The sequence below is a fragment of the Condylura cristata genome, unplaced genomic scaffold (assembly GCF_000260355.1).
Source record: "Condylura cristata isolate star-nosed mole 26May11 unplaced genomic scaffold, ConCri1.0 scaffold00025, whole genome shotgun sequence".
In the NCBI taxonomy this organism is placed as follows: Eukaryota; Metazoa; Chordata; class Mammalia; order Eulipotyphla; family Talpidae; genus Condylura; species Condylura cristata.
In genome coordinates, this window is record NW_004567126.1 from 1,102,508 (window position 1) to 1,122,752 (window position 20,245).

General features: G+C 51.9%; 1 protein-coding gene across 1 annotated transcript; it reads left to right on the top strand.

Annotated features, from left to right (window-relative positions):
• Nucleotides 1-11,231: 11,231 nt before the first annotated feature.
• On the top strand, nucleotides 11,232-19,699 carry CDC37 (cell division cycle 37). The gene is made up of 8 exons (XM_004689032.2): nucleotides 11,232-11,440; nucleotides 16,101-16,382; nucleotides 16,690-16,798; nucleotides 16,902-17,017; nucleotides 17,103-17,225; nucleotides 18,037-18,219; nucleotides 18,309-18,380; nucleotides 19,112-19,699. Exons 1-8 carry the CDS (start codon nucleotides 11,339-11,341, stop codon nucleotides 19,265-19,267), a joined length of 1,143 nt encoding a protein of 380 aa, XP_004689089.1. The 5' UTR covers nucleotides 11,232-11,338; the 3' UTR covers nucleotides 19,268-19,699.
• Nucleotides 19,700-20,245: the final 546 nt, after the last annotated feature.

Consider the following 20,245-nt stretch of genomic DNA (forward strand, 5'->3'; position numbering starts at 1 on the left):
CCCGGCCAGTGGGGGGCAGCCACCCAAGGAGGGGGGGCCCTCCCCGCCCACGCCGAGCCCCGCTCCCGGCGGGGAGGGGGCGCCGGAACTCCACTCTTTCCTGAGCGCCCAGCCTAGTTGCAGAGTGCACGGGCCTGAAGGAGTTAAGCGGTTAACCCGATCGCGGAGAAGACACCCGACTGGTTGCCGGTATGTCAGTCAGTCTGTCCATCAAGGCGGGGCGGAGCCCAGTGCCGGCGTGTCCTCGCCGCTACCCCTGGCCCTGAGAAGCTTTGGGGAGTGGTCTCGGTACCACCGAGGCGGTTCCCGTGGAGGGCAGAGGCGGTATACGGGTGATCGCCCATTGGTGGGTCCCAGGATGGTGGTTGTGTGTGTCCTGGGCGGAATGTGGGTGCACGTGGCCCCTTCCCAGGCTTGTCTGTGTTTTCAGTGTCGGTTTGGAAGTGTGTGCGCGCACGTGGTTTTTGGCTGCGAACTGCCCGTTTCTCTGAATTTCGCTTTCTGTATGTGCGTGTCTGTGAAGAATGTGTACGCACGTGTGCTGCCTGTTTAGAGGGTGCGCGCCTTTATGGGGTCTGTCCGGGTGGAACAGGGACTGTGTGTGCGTTTCTGCACCTTTGGGTGTATATTGGTAACTACTTGCAGAGCGGTGGACGCGATTCTGCCTAGGGTTCTGAGGGAGTCCGTGTGTTAATGTGATGTGGTGGCCCTGGGGCCGCTATGGTGTGTTTCTGGGGTGTGTCCCTTTGGTTCCCTCGTGACTCCAGGAGGGCACCCCATGCTAGATAACCGGGCTACCTGCTCACGCTTTAGTTATCGCTGCCATCTCCTACAGCGCATTTGCCGGTCCCAGCAACCTTAGAACGCACCTCCTTGCCCTTTTCAGGAGAGTAAACAGTCGCGCCTCCTCCCCGCGGTCCCCTCCAGCAAAGCCCCCCTTCCGGCACCTAAATCGGGAGTCGCCGTGACTCACACTCCCGCCTCCCCCAGCGCCGCGCCGAGCTAAGGAGCCGAGAGCTAGCGGGATTCGCGCGCCTCCTCCTCCGCCCTACCCCCCATCCCCTTTCCCGCCCGGGCCAAACCCCAGTGATGGCTGGGCAGGGGGAGTGCAAGGAGCTGGGTGCCTCAGCTCCCGAGGCCGAAACGTATAGGACTCCAACGGCTCGAGGCCGCATCCCCAGAACCAGACCTCCCACCCCCACCCCCACCCCAAGCATCCCCTTCTCAAGTTACCCTGGCCTGGTTGCGCTGTCCGCCACCACTCCACCCAACTGCATTGTTCTCCATGTATAATATACATATAATGCCCAACTCCAACCCCCAGTTCCTTTTCTCCCTGCCTGAGGGGACACGAGTTGGAAAAATGCAGAGCAAGAACCCACACCCTGTCTGCAGCCCCATGGTATACCAGAGACCAGATCTGTGTCCCTTACTTTTGCTGGGGGGGGGGGCTCCCCACAAGTATACACTAACCTGCTCCTAGGAAACTGGTAAGGGTCAGTCTCCACAAGTCACCTGAGGATTGGGCTAGGCCAAATTCTGGGAGTGGGGCACAGCATTTGTCAAAGCACTCTAGATGGGTAATACAAGATGGGGAGTGGTAATACAAGATGGGGGAATCAGACCACAGTTGGGGTTGCAGAAGGACAGGCAGTGAGCCAAGGCTGGTAATTGGAGCTATGGCCTGAGGCTGGGATGGATTACGCTGAGCCTGAACCTGGGAGAGGTCAGAAGAATTTTTTTTTGGGGGGGGGAGTTAATATTAGATCACCAAATGGAGAAATGACAGTCAGCTCCTATCCCTGATCTGGAAATGAACCATTGAACCAACACCCAAAAAGAGGCCCTGGAGCCCTCCAAATGAGTAGATAAGGTGGTTAGGAGACTGTGACTATAAAGGGGAAGGAAATAGGGGCAGGTACAGTCCTGCATCCAGGACCAGCTGAGCTGTCTGGCCTTTGAACTCATCACTGAGCCACGATGAAGGTTACAGTGCCCTCGGAATATCCCAGATGAGGAAAACCAAGGACATCCATTGTGAAGCTGGGGCTGATTGATAACTCTCACTTCCTCCCAGGAGCAAGAAAGGTGCCCCTCCAGGAGTTCACCATCCCCTTTAAGGTTTGGGAGAAGTGGAATCCTCCCAGAAGAAAGATGTATATAGCAGACACATCAGAGGCCTAGGGTGTTCTAACTCTGATTGTAGTGCTGTGGTTGGGGGCTGGAGGGCTGTAACCCCTTTTCACAACTCTGCCTCTTACTGACTCAGGTATTTGCAAAATGAAGAAGGGGTTCCTAGAAGCTGCAAGGGGGATGTCTTGGGGGAGGGATGTCACATAGTCTGGCCATCCAGACTCAAAAAGAAATTTCAGCAGGTTTTGCAAAACACTTGCAGCCTGGAACACGGAACTGGCTGGTGGTTGGACCCGGTCCAGCTGGCCCTGTTCCTCTTTCCCACCTCCCAGCCTTGTTCTCCCTACTGCCTACCTGTGGGCTCTGGTGATGGAAATCCGAGGAGGGATCAGCAGTGGCAGCGTGGTGGGCCGTGCTGGCAGAGGGACCCCAGGACCGGAGGGTTCAGGGTCAGCCCAGCCCAGCCCAGGGCCGGTGGAGAGGCGACGTTGAGGGCGATGGAGTTCAGCCCCCAGCATATTGGTACTGCTGGGCTCCAGTTTCTCCTGTGGCCTCTGAGGAAGGACAGGGCTGGGATGCAACAGGGTGGCCTGGCTAGGCAAACAGTTCTGAGTCCTTCCCCTCCAGTAACACCTCTCCCTAGCCACCTGAGATAGTGTTCCCCTCACATCTAAGCCACCCACTGATTCCTCCCACAGAAAGTGCCTTCCCACCTGTTACATATGAAGAGTGTCCCTTCTCAGCCATAACTTTTGTGGGCTCCCTTTGGGTGTCCCAGTCCTGGGACTATGGGCCTTCATGCCTGTACATTGTCCATTATGAAGCCCCTGAAATACATCTTTTCGAATGTCTTTCTCCCTACATTTCCAAGAAGCCGCTTCTGGATCTGGGTGCACCAGCTGGGTGCAGTTTGCAGATACAGAGCATCCATCCACCAGCAATGCACAAGAGTTCAGGTATAGTACTCTCTCTCAGTGGTATGCCCCCCCCCATATTCCTCATATATGAGAATCAAAATCTCACCCCAGTACCCCTCTAACTCCAAATCCTTAATCCACTAGCAAAACCCTTTGGAAGGCTTTGTCTTCTGCCTCTGGATCAGGTAGCAAGGCAAAAAGTCAAGAAAGTAAACAGACCTGGGGGGGAGGGGAGAGCCCAGACTCCTCATGGCTTCGAAGAGCAGCCACGCTCAGTGAACAGCTGTGGTCACTAGAGGGCGATCATTGCCCAGTGGCTCAAGCCTGGTCCTCAGCCCGGGCCCCGCCCCTCGCACCTCGTCCCCAGTACCGGCCACAGACAGGACACTGCGACTCCTCTTCATCCTGCCAACCTGGTGTGCCTGGGAAGCTGCGGGTACCTTTTGGCCTGTGCCAGCACCTTCTGCAGGGCCAGGCCGAAGTCATCCACCATTAGTGCCCAGGGGCTCCCCCTACAGCCTGGACCCGAAACCACCCCCCCTCACCAATTGCCTCTCCCAGAGCGTGACGTCAGCAGGCGTTTGACGCACTGCCTGTTGGTGACGTCGTCCGTGCGTTGCCAGAGCGACAGCTGACGCATGATTGGGCTCTAGAGAGCGTCAGTCCCGGAGTTGGCCACTGGAGGGCCAGGAGCCTGAGGGCCTGGGTCTCCCCAGCCCCCCTTTCCCCTCGTTACCGCCGCCCTCCCGCGTGGGCTTCCCCGGCCTGGGGATTCCTCGGAGAAGACAGGGATCTCCCCACGCCGGCCACATGTGGCGCGTGGTCCGAACCGGGGGCCGCAGGAAGCGTCTCCTCCGAGTTGTTGGGCTTTCATTCCTAAACCCGAAATAGCTCCTGTGTGCGGGGGCCGGACGCAGAGAGACGGCGACTTGGGCACAGATGGGGGACGCACTGGTAGAGGCGCGCGGAGACAGACAGGGACGCGTGGAAATAGAAACAGACAGACAGGGACACAGACGCAGCTCCGGATGATGAGTGTGCTTGCTGCGGGAGATCCTCCTCTAAAAGCTTGGGGGAAGGGGTGGTTTCCTTCACCTTCACAGCCAAGCGCTGCAAATTATTGCTGTGTGACCATCTCTGTCACTTAAAATTTCTGAGCCTCAGTTTCTCCTCTGTGAAATGGAATGATAATCCCTACAGGATTCCTGTGAGAATGACATGAGATCAGACCATATTGCAAGCTCATGGAAAAATGTCTGGCACTCAGTAAGTGCTTAATAAATGCTACTAACATCTGGACATGTGGGAGCCTATTAGAACCCATATGAGATCATGTCTGCTCTGCTCAGAGTCTGCAGTGGCTCTCAACTCACACAAGGAAAAGTCAAAAGTTCTCAACCATGTGCCCAGCACGCTAGGCCCCGCCCCCCCTTCCTCCTACTCTTCCCTGGATTCATTCAGTTCCTGCTACACTGACCTGTTGGCTGTTTTGAATACACCAGGAAGGCACCAGTCTCAGGGCCTTTGCATCTGCTGTTCCCTATGTTGGAACTCTTCAAACATCCACAGGTCCTTTACATCTTTATCTCTCCCATAATACATTTACTACCTGTTTATTCCCACATTAGAATATCACTTCAAGAGGGCAAGAAAATTTTATTCATTACCATAGTTCCAGTGCCTAGCATGACCCCAGAGCAAAATATGCTATTTTTGAGGACTCAGTAGCATATTTATGTTTCCGAGCAGATGCCAGAAGCAAAGAAAACAAAGGAGAAGATAAACAACTGGGACTAAATGAAACTAAATACCTTCTGTAGAGCAAAGCATAACTAAAATAAAGAGGCATCCTACTGAATGGGAGAAAAATGTTTGTGCACCATACAATCAATAATGGACTGGTATCAATGATCTATAGAGAGCTCACACAATTCAATAAAAACAAAGCAAACAACCCAGTCAGTCCAAAAATGAGAAGAGCTAGAAAGACACTTCTTCAAAGAAGAAATGCAAATGGCTAACAGGCATATGAAAAAGTGTTCAACATCATAATCAGGGAAATGCAAATCAAAACAACAGTGAGATACCACCTCACACCAGTGAGAATGGCACATATATATATATATAAAACTGGCAACAAAAATGCTGGTGAAGATATGGAGGTCCTGTGCAAATGCAAACTAGACCAGCCACTATGGAAAGCTGTGTGGATTCCTCAAAACACTAAAAATGGATTTATCATATGATTCAGTGTTGCACTTTTAGGAGTCTACCAAAGTACACAAAAACACTCATTTGAAAGGAAATCTGCAACTGTATGTTTACTGCAGTGCTAATTACAACAGGTAAGATATGAAAACAACCTCACTGCCCCCAAGCAGATGAATGGATCAAGAAGATGTGATCTATATACACAATGGAATACAGCGATCAAAACAGGTAAACTCATGCCATTTACAGTAACGTGGAAGCAGCTGAATGGGATTATGCTTAGTGAAATAAGTCAGAAGGAGAACGAAATATCTGATAGTTCCACTTATAGATGGTATGTAGGAAAACCAAACAAAATATAAAGGAAAAGACAAAACTAGCAAGCTGACCATAGATTTGAGGCATTTAGCAGGGGGAGGAGAAGGGGAGAGTCAGGATGGGTAAAGGAAGAGCACTGGTGTTATGGTAGTGGGAGAAGTATAGGGACTGCACCTGAGAGGAGAAATAAAATATTGTACAAAAACAAACAATGATGTAAGAAAATAAATTTTAAAAAAATAATAAAATAAAAGATAAAGTTCCAAGCAGAATTACTATAGTTCACCAGCTTTACTCCTCCTACTTTGGCTTATTCCTTTTTCTTGCCTTGTTACATAAGCTAGTACTTGTTATATCAGCTCAATAACAACACCATCTCAACAACCTAGTATTTATCACCAGGTGAGTTCAAGACAGAATTTTTAAACAAACTAATGAATATATAAAGATAGCCTAAAAATCAACTCTTCCTCCCCTCTTCCCCCAAGGGCCCTCCTTGGTGGTGCAACAGGTTAAAGTAAAGCACTAGGAAGCTAGCAGCAGCCATTTCAGCACAAGTTCAATCCCCAGCCAGAGACAAGACCCACATGGCACAGCTGACCTCTCCTGTCTTGTCCACTGCTCCCCTCAGCAGTGTACTTTCTCAATGTGCTTATTCTGCTCCCCACTCTGTCTGGTGAATCCTCTCAGCCCCCTACACCTCTGGCCTATTCCCCAGTTCTGTATGCATAAATAAATAAGTCTTAAAAAAGAAATCAGCTCCCCTTCTCAACCAGTTTGAATCAGTCCATGATCTGGGTTCCCACTGCTGCTTACTCAGCCTTCATTAAAGAACTCATCACATCAGTCTGAGGAGAATTACCTGTGTTCCCCATTACACAGAGCTCAGTGAGGGTAAAAAATGATACCCATTCATTATAATCTACCACACATAGACACAGTGAATATGAGAGATGCCAGAAGAGAGAAGCACCTTCTCTCTGTGTATACACACAGGCAGAGAAGGCCCTTCTAGTCAGGGACAAGTTCAGGTTCCATAATTACTTGACAGGCCTGCATCAAATGCTGGTCCTGCGTGTAATCTTGGGCAAGTTGCCTAGATTCTCAAAGTCTGTTTTCTTATCAGTAAAATGGGGATAATATTCATTCCTACCTGAGGGGTTTGTTATAAGGATGAAGTGGAGCAATGATGTGAAGTTCTAAGCACAGTGCCTGGCACATTGTAAGTGCTCACAGAACAGTTGACACTATCTTACTACTAATAATATCAGTCTTATTCCTCTTGTTGCTGGCTTATTTAGAATTATAGTAACATATTCACATGGGCCTCAATTACTTTGACCCTCTACCTTGCCCCACTATCCTCCTGGATGTTTTTGAAATATTTCCAGCACATCATACTTCAAGGCTTTTGTACTTGATGTTCCCACAACTCAGAAAATAAACCTCACATATCCTGTGCTTCTTTCTCTACCTGTTGCTATGATTTCCTGGATTCTGCTTTCCTTTTGTTTATTTTTGACTTGTACCATTGTGACAATATTCATAATTTTGAACAAAGGAATTGCATTTTCTTCTTGGTGTGAGCTCCACAAATTCTGTAGTCAGTTCTGATTATATCTTGAGGGTCTGGAATAGCACAGTAGGTATTCAAGGATTTATGGAATGAAAGAAGGACGAGGTGTGAATGACCAGCAAAGCGCCACAGATCAGTGGGGAAATCTCCACTATTTGAACATTCATGCACATTTGCAGAAATCCTCCTGGCAGAAACCAACCATAGGAGGCAAGGTCTCAGGAACTGGTCTGAGTGCCCAGGTGGAGAGGTGCTGCTAAGCTTTTGCCTTCCCCTCCCCTGGGCCACAGGCTGGCTGGGGAGAGAGGTCCAGATGGTTGAGCAGGCACTCTGGACAGCTGGCACCAAGCTCAGACTGAGAGGCCTTTTCCTTCATCCAGTATGTCACTGTGATTGGCTGTCAGCCCAGCCTGGGAGCCCCTGGTCCAGTTTGACAGAGGTGTGCTTGTGCTGGCTTCATCCAGTATAACATCCTGCCCATCCCCCACCTCCCTCAGAAGAATATGGGGACAGGTGGACAACAAGAGGGAAGGAAGAAGGATACACATCCTTTATCACATTTTGACCTGAGAATACAGACAAGCTTTATGCCCAGTGATGAGGAAGGCTGGGAAGAACTGTGAGGGGCCACACACCTGTGCACTGCATGAATATATGAGCAGAAGACTTTGTATATATGTGTGGATGAGCAACTGGACAGTGCAACTTTCTGTGAGTCTGTTAGCTGAGACCAGACTATGCCTGCAAGAGTATATGTGATAGGGTGACCCCACCTCAGTCTATATGGGCGTCAAGTTGGATGAGCCTCCATGTGATTTTAATGAGTGTGTATGTTGGGAGAGGTATCCATGAAGATGGAGAGAGCGGGAAATACTTCTCAGTGGTTAGAAATGAAGATTCCAGATTCAGATCTCTGCTCAGTAACTCACTAGTTATGTAGTCTTGGACTAGCTAGGTGTTTGTATGATTCCATTTGTCTGGATTTAAGTGTATGAGTTTGAAAAGAATTCAACTCCTCTGGGAAGTCTTCCTGGATACACAAGCTGGAGTGTACCCTTCCATTTTTCTGTCATCACAAGCTATTTCTATCACATCCTCATCACAGTTTGTTGTTATATATTAACTTATTTGCTTATGTTGTTTCTTTTCTGACTACATGTCAGTTCCATCAGGGCCAGCTTTTGTTCTATTCACTGTTGTGTCTCCAGCACCTTATATATAGTAGCTATCTGATAAATACTTGTTGGATGCATGAGTCAGGGCTGTGTCTGTTCTATGGAGGGAGAGATGGATGCTAGCTGGGTGTCACAGGCTCCGGGAAGGTCCTGTGCTCAAGTCTGATCTGGTATCTATTCCCTTCCATTTCTCTCTCTGCTCACAACCATTCCTTCCGCCATTCCCACTTTTATGGTTACAATGACACCTCATTGGTTCTCTCTGTGGCTGCTGACATCTTTCCCCTTCTTGAGACTCTCACTTGCCTCATCTGTAAAATGGGAGAGGGGAAGGATTGGTTCCTGGGACTCTCCTTCACAATCTTAAGTGCTATGAAAATAGCCTTAATATAATCCTCTCTTTAATTCATTCAACATCTATTGAGTACCTACAGTGTGCTGAGCATTGTTCTAGACCTGGTTATACCCTCATGATGCAAATAAACACCAGAAAGCTCAATTATCTTGAGTGCCTCCCCTTCTCGCTCTTTATGCCTGGTGAAATTTTAGTTTTCAGTCTGAAATCACCATAGGTATTTATCCATTTACACGCTGATATTGCTCCTTTGCCTGTGTCTAATGGCAGCAAAGCAGGTACCAGGCTGGTCTCGTTGTTTACTGCAGCCCTACAGCCTGGTCAATGCCCGACTTACATACTGTAAGCACTTGGGAAGTACATGTTAAATGAGCTAGGAAAGAAACGATGGAGCAAAGGCAGGCTCACATGCAAAACCTCTTGAAATCCTCAGTGTGTCATTACCCACTTTGCAGATGGGGAAATTAAGGCTCAGGAAGGCAAAGTCGTGACTGGGTCCCACCGCAGCTAAACAGTGAGTGTGTAGCTGTGGGATGCAGCAGAGGATGCTCAGGTAGTCCAGAGAAGCGGTTCCAACTCCCCACCCCCACCTCACTGGAACGGCGAGGGATGAGCTGCTGAGGCAGATAGGGAGGTGGGCGGTGAGAGACAGAGGGACAAGCGCAAAGCAACTCAGGGGTCTCTCCGTCTCGGTGCCCTGAGCTGGAGCCGCTACGCTGGCAGATTAGAAAATGCCTGGTGTTGCTGGGGAGCTTCCGGCGTCCCGTGCCCAATTCTGGGAACTGGGGTTCTTGAGACCCCTTTTGGCTGTGACCAGGCAGCGGCAGTCTCCGAATGCAGGAAGAGAGACCCCCGAGTTTATCTGGGAATCCCCGGCATTCCGGTTCCTCCCCACACGGCCCCCCAACCAAAGTCGGGTCTGAAACCCTCAAAGGGCGAATGGGGGGGACTCGGCTTTCTTGGGGAGCGGGGGAAGCCCCTAACATTCGGGCACCCTCCCTCCCGGGTGCCGGGTCTCCTCCCCAACGCCGCTCACCTCCCGAATCTTACCTTGCAGAGGGGCTGGGGAGGGGGTGCCCCGCCCTCTCCAGCCTAGAGGGCTGGAGGGCAGAGGGGAGTCCAAACCCTTTGTTTGCTCGTGTGTGTGTATGTGTGTTTGCGCGATTGAGAGACCCGCTGGGGTGTGGATCCTGCGCGCGCTCGCCCAGGCCGTGACGGCCACTGAAAAGCCGGACAGCCCGGGCTGGAGGGGGAGGGGGAAGAGAGAGGGAGTCCTCCGCCTCCACCCGCCCACTCGCCGGTTTGAATGGAAGGGCGGGGGGAGGGGCAGCAGCGGGCGGGCGCTTTTGTCTAGATGGCTCCGCCCACTCCCCGGGCCGGGGAATTTCCCTCCTTCCCCTGGCATCTGGAGACCTTTACTCACTTCCCTCCAGCCATTTCCCGCGAGCACCCGCTCTGGGGGAGCCGAAAAAGAGGCGTCCCTCACCGAAATGACTGAAGCTTCTCCTGCCCGTCCCCCCCACCCCACAAAAGCGCCCAGTGATCTGAGATAATTCTGGCTTTAGGCTGCAACACTGCCTTTTATTCCTGAAGCAAAGCGTGGGGGATGTATCAAAGTGGACATCTGGGGTCTCCCAAATTCCAAGTAAAGGTGTCTTAGAGCCCTGGCGGAGGAAGGAGCCCCTAGGCTAAAAGGGAGGGTCTGCAAGAAGTCCTAGAGTAAATCGACTGGGGAAAACCCCCGTTCTCACCTCCGCGACCCTCCGCATTGCTGCTCTCCATTCACTACCAAACTGCGCGGGACCACTAGTGGCTGCCGGCTAGACATTAGCGACACCCAGCGGCCGCCCAGGGAGGCGCCTCAAAGGGCGTCGGACACCGGTAGAAGGAGGTTTTGGCCATCCAAGTGGGGCGGTTGTGCGCCAATCCCGGTTCGGGAGAGGCAGCAGAGACCGAAGATAGGGGCGGGAGGGTGAGGCTATGGTCGGAACTGGAGAAACACTAGCCTTCAAGGCAGGGCCACACCGCCCAACTTCCAACCCCCCGGAGGCAGGTCCATTACCCGTTTAGACCCTCCGCAGAGCAGGGAGCAGGGAGACTCTCTCAAGCTTCCACTCTGGAAAGATTCCCCCAGAGCAGACAGCCCTCCCAGTGTAGAGTTAGGTCCCTCTTCCCAAGGGGCAGGGGCAAGTCTTCTCGCTGAGGCCCCACCCCTGCAGTGTATTCGGGTGACGTCACTGCGGCGTGGCTAAGGGAACAATCCTTTCCCTCAGTCTAGCCAACTGCTTTCAGTCCCGGTGCTTCAAATGGCCACTGTGGGATAGCGGGAGATGAGAGGTGCTCAAGATTGGAGTGTCCAACTATATAAACCTTGGAGGTGTCTAGCGGAGACTCCGCGCGCGATGAGGTGGGTCTTGGCTGGGGACAGGTTGTGGGGCTATGGGTAGGATTCCGGAGACCCGGGACACGTGCGCAGGGCCCTTTAAGGTCGCCAGTGCCGCCGCCGTGGTTACTAGGGATGTGACGTTACGTGAGGGCGGGGCGGGTGTACCGGGACGGAAGCGGAAGGGGCGGGGCTCCGCGGGCCAAGTCTCAGCGCTGTTACCGCCGCCGCTGCCGTCTGAGCGGGAGCGGGCTGGGCCGCCTAGGCAAGATGGTGGACTATAGTGTGTGGGACCACATCGAGGTGTCTGACGATGAAGATGAGACGCACCCCAACATCGACACGGCCAGCCTCTTCCGCTGGAGGCACCAGGTAAGCGCGTGCGTCCATCCCCTTCCCCCAATCCCGGGACTCTGCTACAGAGTTCTGACCCCCGATACTGCCAGGGACCTCGCCATAAACTCCTGGGATTCCTGCTTTACAATCTGGACTTTCAGCATCTCCCGGGGTTCCTCGATTCAACTCCAGGACCAAATAACTGCCAGGACCCTAACTCCCTGCCTGCGATCCAGGCCTACATCGCCGCCCCCCCCCCACCCCGGATTTCTGCTTAAAACTCCCAGTTGATTTTCCTAGGGCACCTTCTTAAGCGGATAGACTTCCAAGACAAACTTTGGGGGTGCCCACAGAACTACCTGGGAATTCTGTTTGCATCCAAAACTCTCCGTCAGTGTCTATACCTTTTCCTGTTGTGCCCACTTCTGATCTTAGATTTCCCACGGGCTCTTCCCAGGTCCCTAGAATCTGGACCGCTAGTACCTTCATCCTATTCTGGAATATGCTCCCGTGAGCCTTGGTAGGGATTCCTGTTCAGATTCAGAGATCTTCTTCCTTACCCACACATAACAAAGAACTCTCTTATCCCCCTAAGATTTCTGTCCCTGGTCTTGGGATCCTTTCCTCATTCTCCTTTAGGCCCTTAAGCCCCTTCTAGTACTAGAGTTTTAAAATTCTATTCACTTCCAAACCAAATCAACAGATCCATCCTGATTTAATCTCAGATGCTAGTCCCGCTCCTTTGACTAGCCTATTGTAGACCCCGTTTTCCATTCTGCTAGGAAACCCTACAGGGTTGGGGCCTGGCAGGTTTGGGGCCCTGCCAGAGCCTGTGCTCTTATGGCAGACCCAGACACCACCCCAAAACAGGCTACCTGTATCAACCTCTGCCACAGTGAAACAACTCATCCAAACCCACTCCACCATCTTCCTGATCCCAGACATATTTGTTCTCCAACCGCAAATTGTCCTTGTTCTCACTAGGCATCTTCCCAGTGTGATTCCATATGCACTGCCTCACTCTTATCAATTTGCCCCCAAATTCAGGCCCCAGAATCCAAATCTGTGTTCTTTTCCCCCCTTCCCTTCGCCAGCTGTGGTCATAACCCAAAAGCATGGCTCTTAGATATTCTAATCTCTTGCTTCCCTAGATCAGAACTCTTGCACTACATATCAGTGTCTGTAATATTGTAATAAATTTGAGGGCATATACGTCCAAAAACTGCCAGGTGGAAATAACCACACTTTACACTCTCACAAGGCAGCTCATTTACCCAGAAACTCCCAGAAGGAACCTTTCTTTGTCTTGCCAAGACATAGCATTAATTCCTACAGCTGGTTCCCAGGCCCATTTCCAATCCATTCCTTAAGGCTGCAGCACTCTTGGATAGTATACCTGCCAACATACCATTGCATTTAAGAAAAAAGTTATAATACTTATATTCTTTGCTGTGTGTAACCTTTTATTTTGGAATATTTAAGTTCTCTGTAGAGATCTAAAGATCATTCTTGACATTACCTATTTCTGTCACATTAAGAGGTTCATCTAAACCGTTGTGTAGAGGACATTTTGACTCTGCTGAGGCCAGTACCCCCTCTCCTACAGCATCCTCTACCACATCTTCCTCCCTCCTAACCCGGAGTGTTTTTGAGTCCTGCTACAAAGAGCCCTTGTAGAGAGGGATGGAGGCAGGGGGCCTCAGCACCTCAAAGTACCTGGTTCAGCGACCAGTAAGTGCAAGGTCTAATCCTAGGCCTGAGACCCCTTCCTCCACAGGACCTTACTTGAATGAGATTACATAAGGTCCAAAATGACTTTGACCTGGGAGGAGGGAGGAAAGGGAGTGTTTGTAGGGGGACTAGAAGAAGGTATTAGTAAAAAGATAGGCAGGTGGGCTTCTGTACTTGTCCCCTCCCACTTCACTTGGTTCAACTGCAGACTCCTTCTGAATCTCTGACTTGTCACATTACTTACAGTGAGTTTTTTTTTTTTATCTTTTTCTGTTTTTTTCCCCAGCTGGAAATATTAACAGTAACTACCCTATGGAGTTATTGTGAGGGTCACCTTGTTTATTTAACATCTGTGATGTTCTTGGGACAGAATCTAATGTTTTAACAAGCTCTCCAAACTTAAGCCACTATTACTGGTATTGTTTAGGTAATTACAGTTGTGATTAAAATAAAATTCTAGAAGCCAACAACCGCTAGCTTCCTAGCTCTTTGACCCAGAGACAGCTGTCAGGACTATGTTTTGTGGTTCCTGACAGTAGACCAAGCAACATCCAGTTCTCTAAGCCTCAGTTTCCCTCTCTGTAAGCGACAGCTATGGGCCCTTCTCACTGCCCAAGTTTCATGCCCTGCCCAGCTTGCTCCAGCCCCGCCCAGAGGTATCCAGCCCAGAACAGGCAGGTTGCTGCCACCACCAGTTCTAAGAGACCTTTATTTAGCTTTAGCCTCCCTGGTGGCCAGGCAGAGTATACCAAGAAGAAACTGATGGCTACCTAGAAGAAATAAGCATAGCAGGCACCTGCTGTTCTCTGAGGCTAGCTATGCTGCTGACCCAGGAGAGCCCCTTGCAAGGCAGCAGGAAAACGCCAGTGACACAGTCCTGTCTAGAAAAGGGGAGTGGCAGAGGCTTATTTTGACCCCTTGTCCACATGGGGAGAGCGAGGCTCAGGATTGGCCTTGTCAGTCCCATGGACTTTAGAGAGGGGCCCAGACCTCTTGCTTCTTGCTCAACATGTGCCTGTTCCTATGGTAGAACCTAGAACTATGGCTTTGAATAAGACCCAGAAGCAGTTTAACAGACCATTCTCAGCTATTGAGCTTTTACTGTGGACCAGAAATCCAGCTCACTGCTTCACACACACATTTTTGCTTGAATCCAAGAGCTGTCCACCAGAGAGAGATGGTCTTCTTGGACAGTGATGACAGGCACCAGAAGGGGTGTGGTGCTTGCTGAGTATCCAGCATAGTTCTGGACCATCTAATATATAACCTACTTCGCATTTCCCAGCACAACCAGTGAAATTGGCATTGTTACCTGCATTCGGGGAAATAGGTTCCCAGAGATTAAGGGGTTAGCCTTGGGGAGCCTGTGGGTTCCCAAGTGAATGTGGGATATGTCCACAAGCCTGGGGCCTCAAGGTTGTCCCAGCATCTTATCACATCTGATGATCATGGAGGGGTCTTTGGGATTCAGTGGCACTGGGATGGGCACTTGGGGAAAGTCCTGTCAAAGATTTGAGGACAGGCAGGTGATATAAAGAGAACAGAATTGCAGGTAGAAGGAACAGCATCTGCAGAAGCCAAGAAACAGGTGAGGCCTGGGACTTTCAGGGCACTGCCAGAGCCACCATCTGTCTAGAAACCAGAGTTGGGGGAAGAGAGTGGGATCCAATCACCTCGGGCATCTTGGTGACATCTGGGCAGCTTGGACTGGGGTTGCATTTGAACCCAGAAACCCTAGGTTGGGTAGTAGAGATGCTTGTGGTCAACAACTCCTCTGGTAGCCTGGATTGGGATAGTACATGAAGGAGTTGACACCTCTCAGGGTTCAGTCAGTGGCACTGTTGGGTGCTGGGGAAGGTGATGGTTGAGCCGAGCAACATTCCTAATCTTGGGGTATAGTGGGAGAAGAGATCTGGGGAGTGACATCTAGATAGAATGGATACCAAGCCTGGCTGAGGAGGACCCGCTTGCCTGGAGACAGCTTAGGGGCTCTCAGCAGTTATCCAGGGATGGAATGAATGGAAGAACATCTAGAGGTGGAAACTGAGGACTCCATGGCAGAGAGGACAAGAGGTTGAGGGCCAGAGGCTAGGGGCAGGAGGCAGAGTGGGAGCAGTGCTTGTCTGAGGAAGGACAAAACAGAAAACCAGGTTTGTGGGGAGTTAAGATAGTGAATTCAGTTTTGGACACAGAATTGGAGGTATTTGTGGGACGCTTTAGCCACGGGGGCTTCAGGGAGTTGTGGGCAGTGTGGGTACCTGGGTGTTGCTGAAGATGACTCCAGAGAGGAGGGGGAGGCTGAGGCCTCTCTAGCATCTGTTAGATTTATTTTCTTGGTGCTAGAATAACAACTGTGGACAGGTCCTCACCTTCTTGGAACCCAGTGTCCTTGAAAGGTGACAGTGCCCAGCATGTGATAAATAGTTGTCATGGGCTATTAGCAGATGACAGGTACTAGAGAGGAAGATAAACCATAGTGAGAATGGGGGGAGTTTTCTGTCTTTAGGAGGATGGTTGGGGCAGGCCTTGTCTGTAAGGTGGTGCTTGAACCAAGATAATAAGGTTCAAGGGGGGGGTGTGGAGGGACCCTTGGAGAGAGCCTGTCAGTCCTAAGAAACAGCCAGTGCAAAGGTTCTGAGATTTGAAGTGGGTTCAGGAAAAGGTGAGGCAGTCAGTGGCTGGAGCAAGGGGCCAAATGCGCAGCAGGGGAAGGCGATAAGGCATATCTCACAGGAGCTTGTCAGCTGCAGGGAGGACGTGGGCTGAGTGAGGTGGGAGCCAAGTAGGCAGGGACCTAGCCTGCCTCAGATGTGTGCAGGTCCCTTGGGAGTAAGGGTGGGAGTTGGTGCAGACATTCCCCAGGTCGACCCCAGGTTCAGTGGTTGGGAACCCTAGATGCAGGCTGGGACTGAACCAAGAAACAGACTTCTCCAGAGTGAAGGGCCCGGACTGTCCCTGCCTGTAGGCCCGGGTGGAGCGCATGGAGCAGTTCCAGAAGGAGAAGGAGGAGCTGGACAGGGGCTGTCGGGAGTGCAAGCGCAAGGTAGCCGAGTGCCAGCGGAAGCTAAAGGAGCTGGAGGTGGCCGAGGGTGACGGAGGCAAGGCAGAGCTGGAGCGGCTGCAGGCCGAGGCACAGCAGCTGCGCAAGGAGGAGCGGAGCTGGGAGCAGAAGTTGGAGGAGATGCGCAAGAAGGAGAAGAGCATGCCCTGGAACGTGGACACGCTGAGCAAAGATGGCTTCAGTAAGGTGCGTATGCTTCCCCACGGGGAGGACCGCTCAGGGCACGGGAGGCACACAGGGCGGGTGGGGTTGGGAACCAGGTGAAGGGGCTGGATGGATGAAGCACCCCACCGGTCTACCCCCTCTGATCTGCTCCAAGGCCCTAGTCCGAGGCCACACCTGCCACGCCCACGCTCCCGCCACATTGATGTTCACGGCGCCGTCATCACCTTCACCGTACATGGGATGGGCGCTGCGGCCACGGCCAGCCCGGCCATGTTCAAGGCACTCTGCGGCCTTGCCCCAGCCCACTCCCCCTCTTGCCCCACCACAGAGCATGGTCAATACCAAGCCCGAGCAGGCAGAGGAGGAGTCAGAGGAGGTGAGGGAGCAGAAACACAAAACCTTCGTAGAAAAGTATGAGAAACAGATCAAACACTTTGGTGAGTCGGGCATGAGACCACTGGTGGGGGTGGAGGGTGCATGTGACAGACTGGCTCTCCCTCTCCAGAGCCCTCCCAGCACCTTGCCAATACATTGTCGCAGGCATGCTCCGCCGCTGGGATGACAGCCAGAAGTACCTGTCAGACAATGTTCACCTGGTGTGCGAGGAGACAGCCAACTACCTGGTCATCTGGTGTATTGACCTGGAGGTGGAGGAGGTGAGTGGGGCCTGCCCCAGGGCTAGAGAGAGGCTCTGTCCTGAGGCTGCCGCTTGGTGAAGCTTTGCTGATTCTCCCTTGGCAGAAATGTGCACTCATGGAGCAGGTGGCCCACCAGACCATCGTCATGCAGTTCATCCTGGAGCTGGCCAAAAGCCTGAAGGTGGATCCCCGTGCCTGCTTCCGGCAGTTCTTCACTAAAATCAAGGTGGGGATCTGAGCAGTCCCAGGTGGCAGTAGGGGTGGCCATTTTCAGAGAACCAGCTTGCAGTGGACGTGTGTCCACAAGTCCCTGTGGTCAGAACCTCATCCCTTTGGAGACAGCTGAGCCAAAGTGGAGGTGAGAAGTGGTCCCTCCCAGACTGACTTTGAAAGCAGAGCTGGACAGACAGGGGTTAAAACTCCTGGTTTTTGGGCCCTCCCTGGTGGTGCAGCAGGTTAAAGCACAGCACTGTGCAGCTGTTTGCAGCCACTACAGCACGTTTGATCCCTGGCCAGGGAGGTGACCCATATGGAAGCGCAGACTTCTCTTAACCTACCCTTGGCTCCCCTCAGTAGTGTATTTCAGTCAGTCTGTCTATTCTTCCCCCCGCTCTGCCTCTGGTAAATCCTGTCACCCTCTTCACCTCTGGCTTGTACCCCAGTTCTTATATGTATAAATAAATAAATCTTTTTAAAAACACCCAGAACTCCTGGGTTTTATACCTGAGCACCTGGAAAATAGAACTACTCCTTGCTAAACTAAGGAAGGTTGAGGGGACAATCCAGAACTCCAGTGTGGCTGTCTTGAAGTGCCTGTCAGAGTCCTCATAGGGACCTTGAGGAAGGTAGGGGTCAAGGATCTGGATTTCGGGGAGCATGATCATTAGCAAATAGGTTGTAAAGTTGAGCTTCGAGGAGGCCCCAGTCCGCAGGGAGACTGGCAGAAGAGAGGAGGGTCTCAGGTCTCCCAGTCCTGCCAGTGAATACCCTCCTCCCTTCTGACCTCCTTCCGGCCCCCACCCCCCGTTCCCCCCCAGACAGCTGACCGTCAGTACATGGAGGGTTTCAACGATGAGCTGGAGGCCTTCAAGGAGCGCGTTCGGGGCCGAGCCAAGCTGCGCATTGAGAAGGCCATGAAGGAATATGAGGAAGAGGAGCGCAAGAAGCGACTGGGCCCTGGAGGCCTGGACCCCGTTGAGGTCTACGAGTCCCTCCCTGAGGTTTGACTCCCCAACCCCTGTGGGTGACGAGGGTGGCTATCAGGACCCCCAGGGTAGCAGTGACTCAGGCCCTGCATCTGCATCTGCAGGAACTCCAGAAGTGCTTTGATGTGAAGGATGTGCAGATGCTCCAAGATGCCATCAGCAAGATGGATCCCGCCGTGAGTAACAGCCCCAGCCCACCCAGCTAGCGGGAGAGTCATCATGGTGACAGCGCTGAGAACCCTGGGCATTCAGGGAGGCCCTGTTACCATTATTATTAAGTAATAGTGTCAGTAGACCAGGGACGTTGAGTTTTATCTTTTTATTTATTACATTTTAGAAGGACAGGTTTATTAGAAAAAGGAGAAAGCAAGAGTATTATCAGGTGAGGAGGGAGGAGAGTTGCCAGAACTCTGAATTTTAATAAACTTTGGCTTTACCCATCTCTCCCATTGGCTTACTGGCCACATTGGTTTCTTCATCTGTAAAATGGGTCTAGTCATAGAATCTGACAGGGGTGTCTAGAAATTTCTATGAGAATGAGCTTCTAGACCAAGGGTTTTCAAACTATGTCTTGCAGGCTCACTGTCTATCATTATAAGCCAAATTTAATGGAATGCAGTGGCCACACATTAGCTGTGACTAAGATGCTGTATACCTTAAGGCTGAGATGGGATGAGTGGAGAGGCTGCATGTGGCAGACCATATGAGTCACAAGCCAAAAATCTTTACTACCTCTCCCTTTAGGAAGAGTTTGCTGACTTACACTATTGTCCAAGACTTACACTATTTAAATTTGAGTTCAGTTTTCCAACTGTTAACCTGCATTGGTGGAGGTTAAGGTTATGCTGGGACAGTAGGCCACCAAACATGGTGGCCCAGCCTCACCTGCCTGCCCTTCTCCTTGCAGGACGCGAAGTACCACATGCAGCGCTGCATCGACTCCGGCCTCTGGGTCCCCAACTCCAAGTCCAACGAGGCCAAGGAGGGGGAGGAGGCAGGCCCTGGGGATCCCTTGCTGGAAGCCGTCACCAAGACAGGCGATGAAAAGGATGGCAGCGCGTGACTCGCCATCACCGCCTGCCTGCAGGCTCCTGTGCACCCCTTTTCAGAAAAAAACAAGAAAAATAGATGCCATCTCCCCAGCTCCTGGCTTTCTCCACTTTCGCTGCTCCTCTCCCAGTTCAGGGGAGCCTGCCCCCTCACCCTGCTCTCCCCCCAGCTCTCATTTAAGTCTCTGCTTTGAGTCAAGGGGCTTCACTGCCTGCAGCCCCCCCCCCAATCAGCATTATGCCAAAGGCCTGGGGGTCCAGGAAAAGGCTCGCGGGGGGCCCAGGGAGGGGCAGAGGTTGCCAGTCTGGCCCACAGGGTAAGGGGAGGGTTCCCAGCTAAGGGGTCTGCTCCAAACACTGGGCTGTTTTCACTGTTTGTCCACTGCTGAGTCTTCTATATGGTAAACAGCAAAGCTCTTCCAATAAAGGATTTCAGATGTTCCACAGGGGCGTAGTGAGGGCTGTTCAAACAGCTCTTCTCTTGGGGATGGGAAGGAAACCTGGAGTGGCAGCTGTGCCCTGTGACCCTCCAGCTGTCTGTGTGACTCCATCCTCACATCAGACTCCAGCACATGCTGTTCCACTGCCCAGAACACACTTCCTCAGGACACCTTTACCTCAGAGTTCCCTCCTCAGACCCTCCAGTTCTTGGCTTAGCTTGCCCCTACCAGTGTCTGCTCAGGAGCCTCATCCTATGAGTCACCCCCTACACGACCAGATCTCCCTTCGAAATAGGCCTGGGTTTGACTGCTGCCCTTTACTCCCACAGTCCTGGTGCGAGCCCACATCACCTCTGGCCTGGACATCTTCCTTAGCTTCCTCCCTGCCCATCCCTTCTTCACAGGACCCTAAGAGGCAGCAGCCATGAATGTGAGTGGAGGCACATGCCACACCCACCGTAGAAGCCAATACTTCAGCATCTCACGTGGCCTTGTACCGTCTGCTCCATCAGTTTCCGACTCCCTCCTACCTCCTTGCCCAGGCAATGTGAC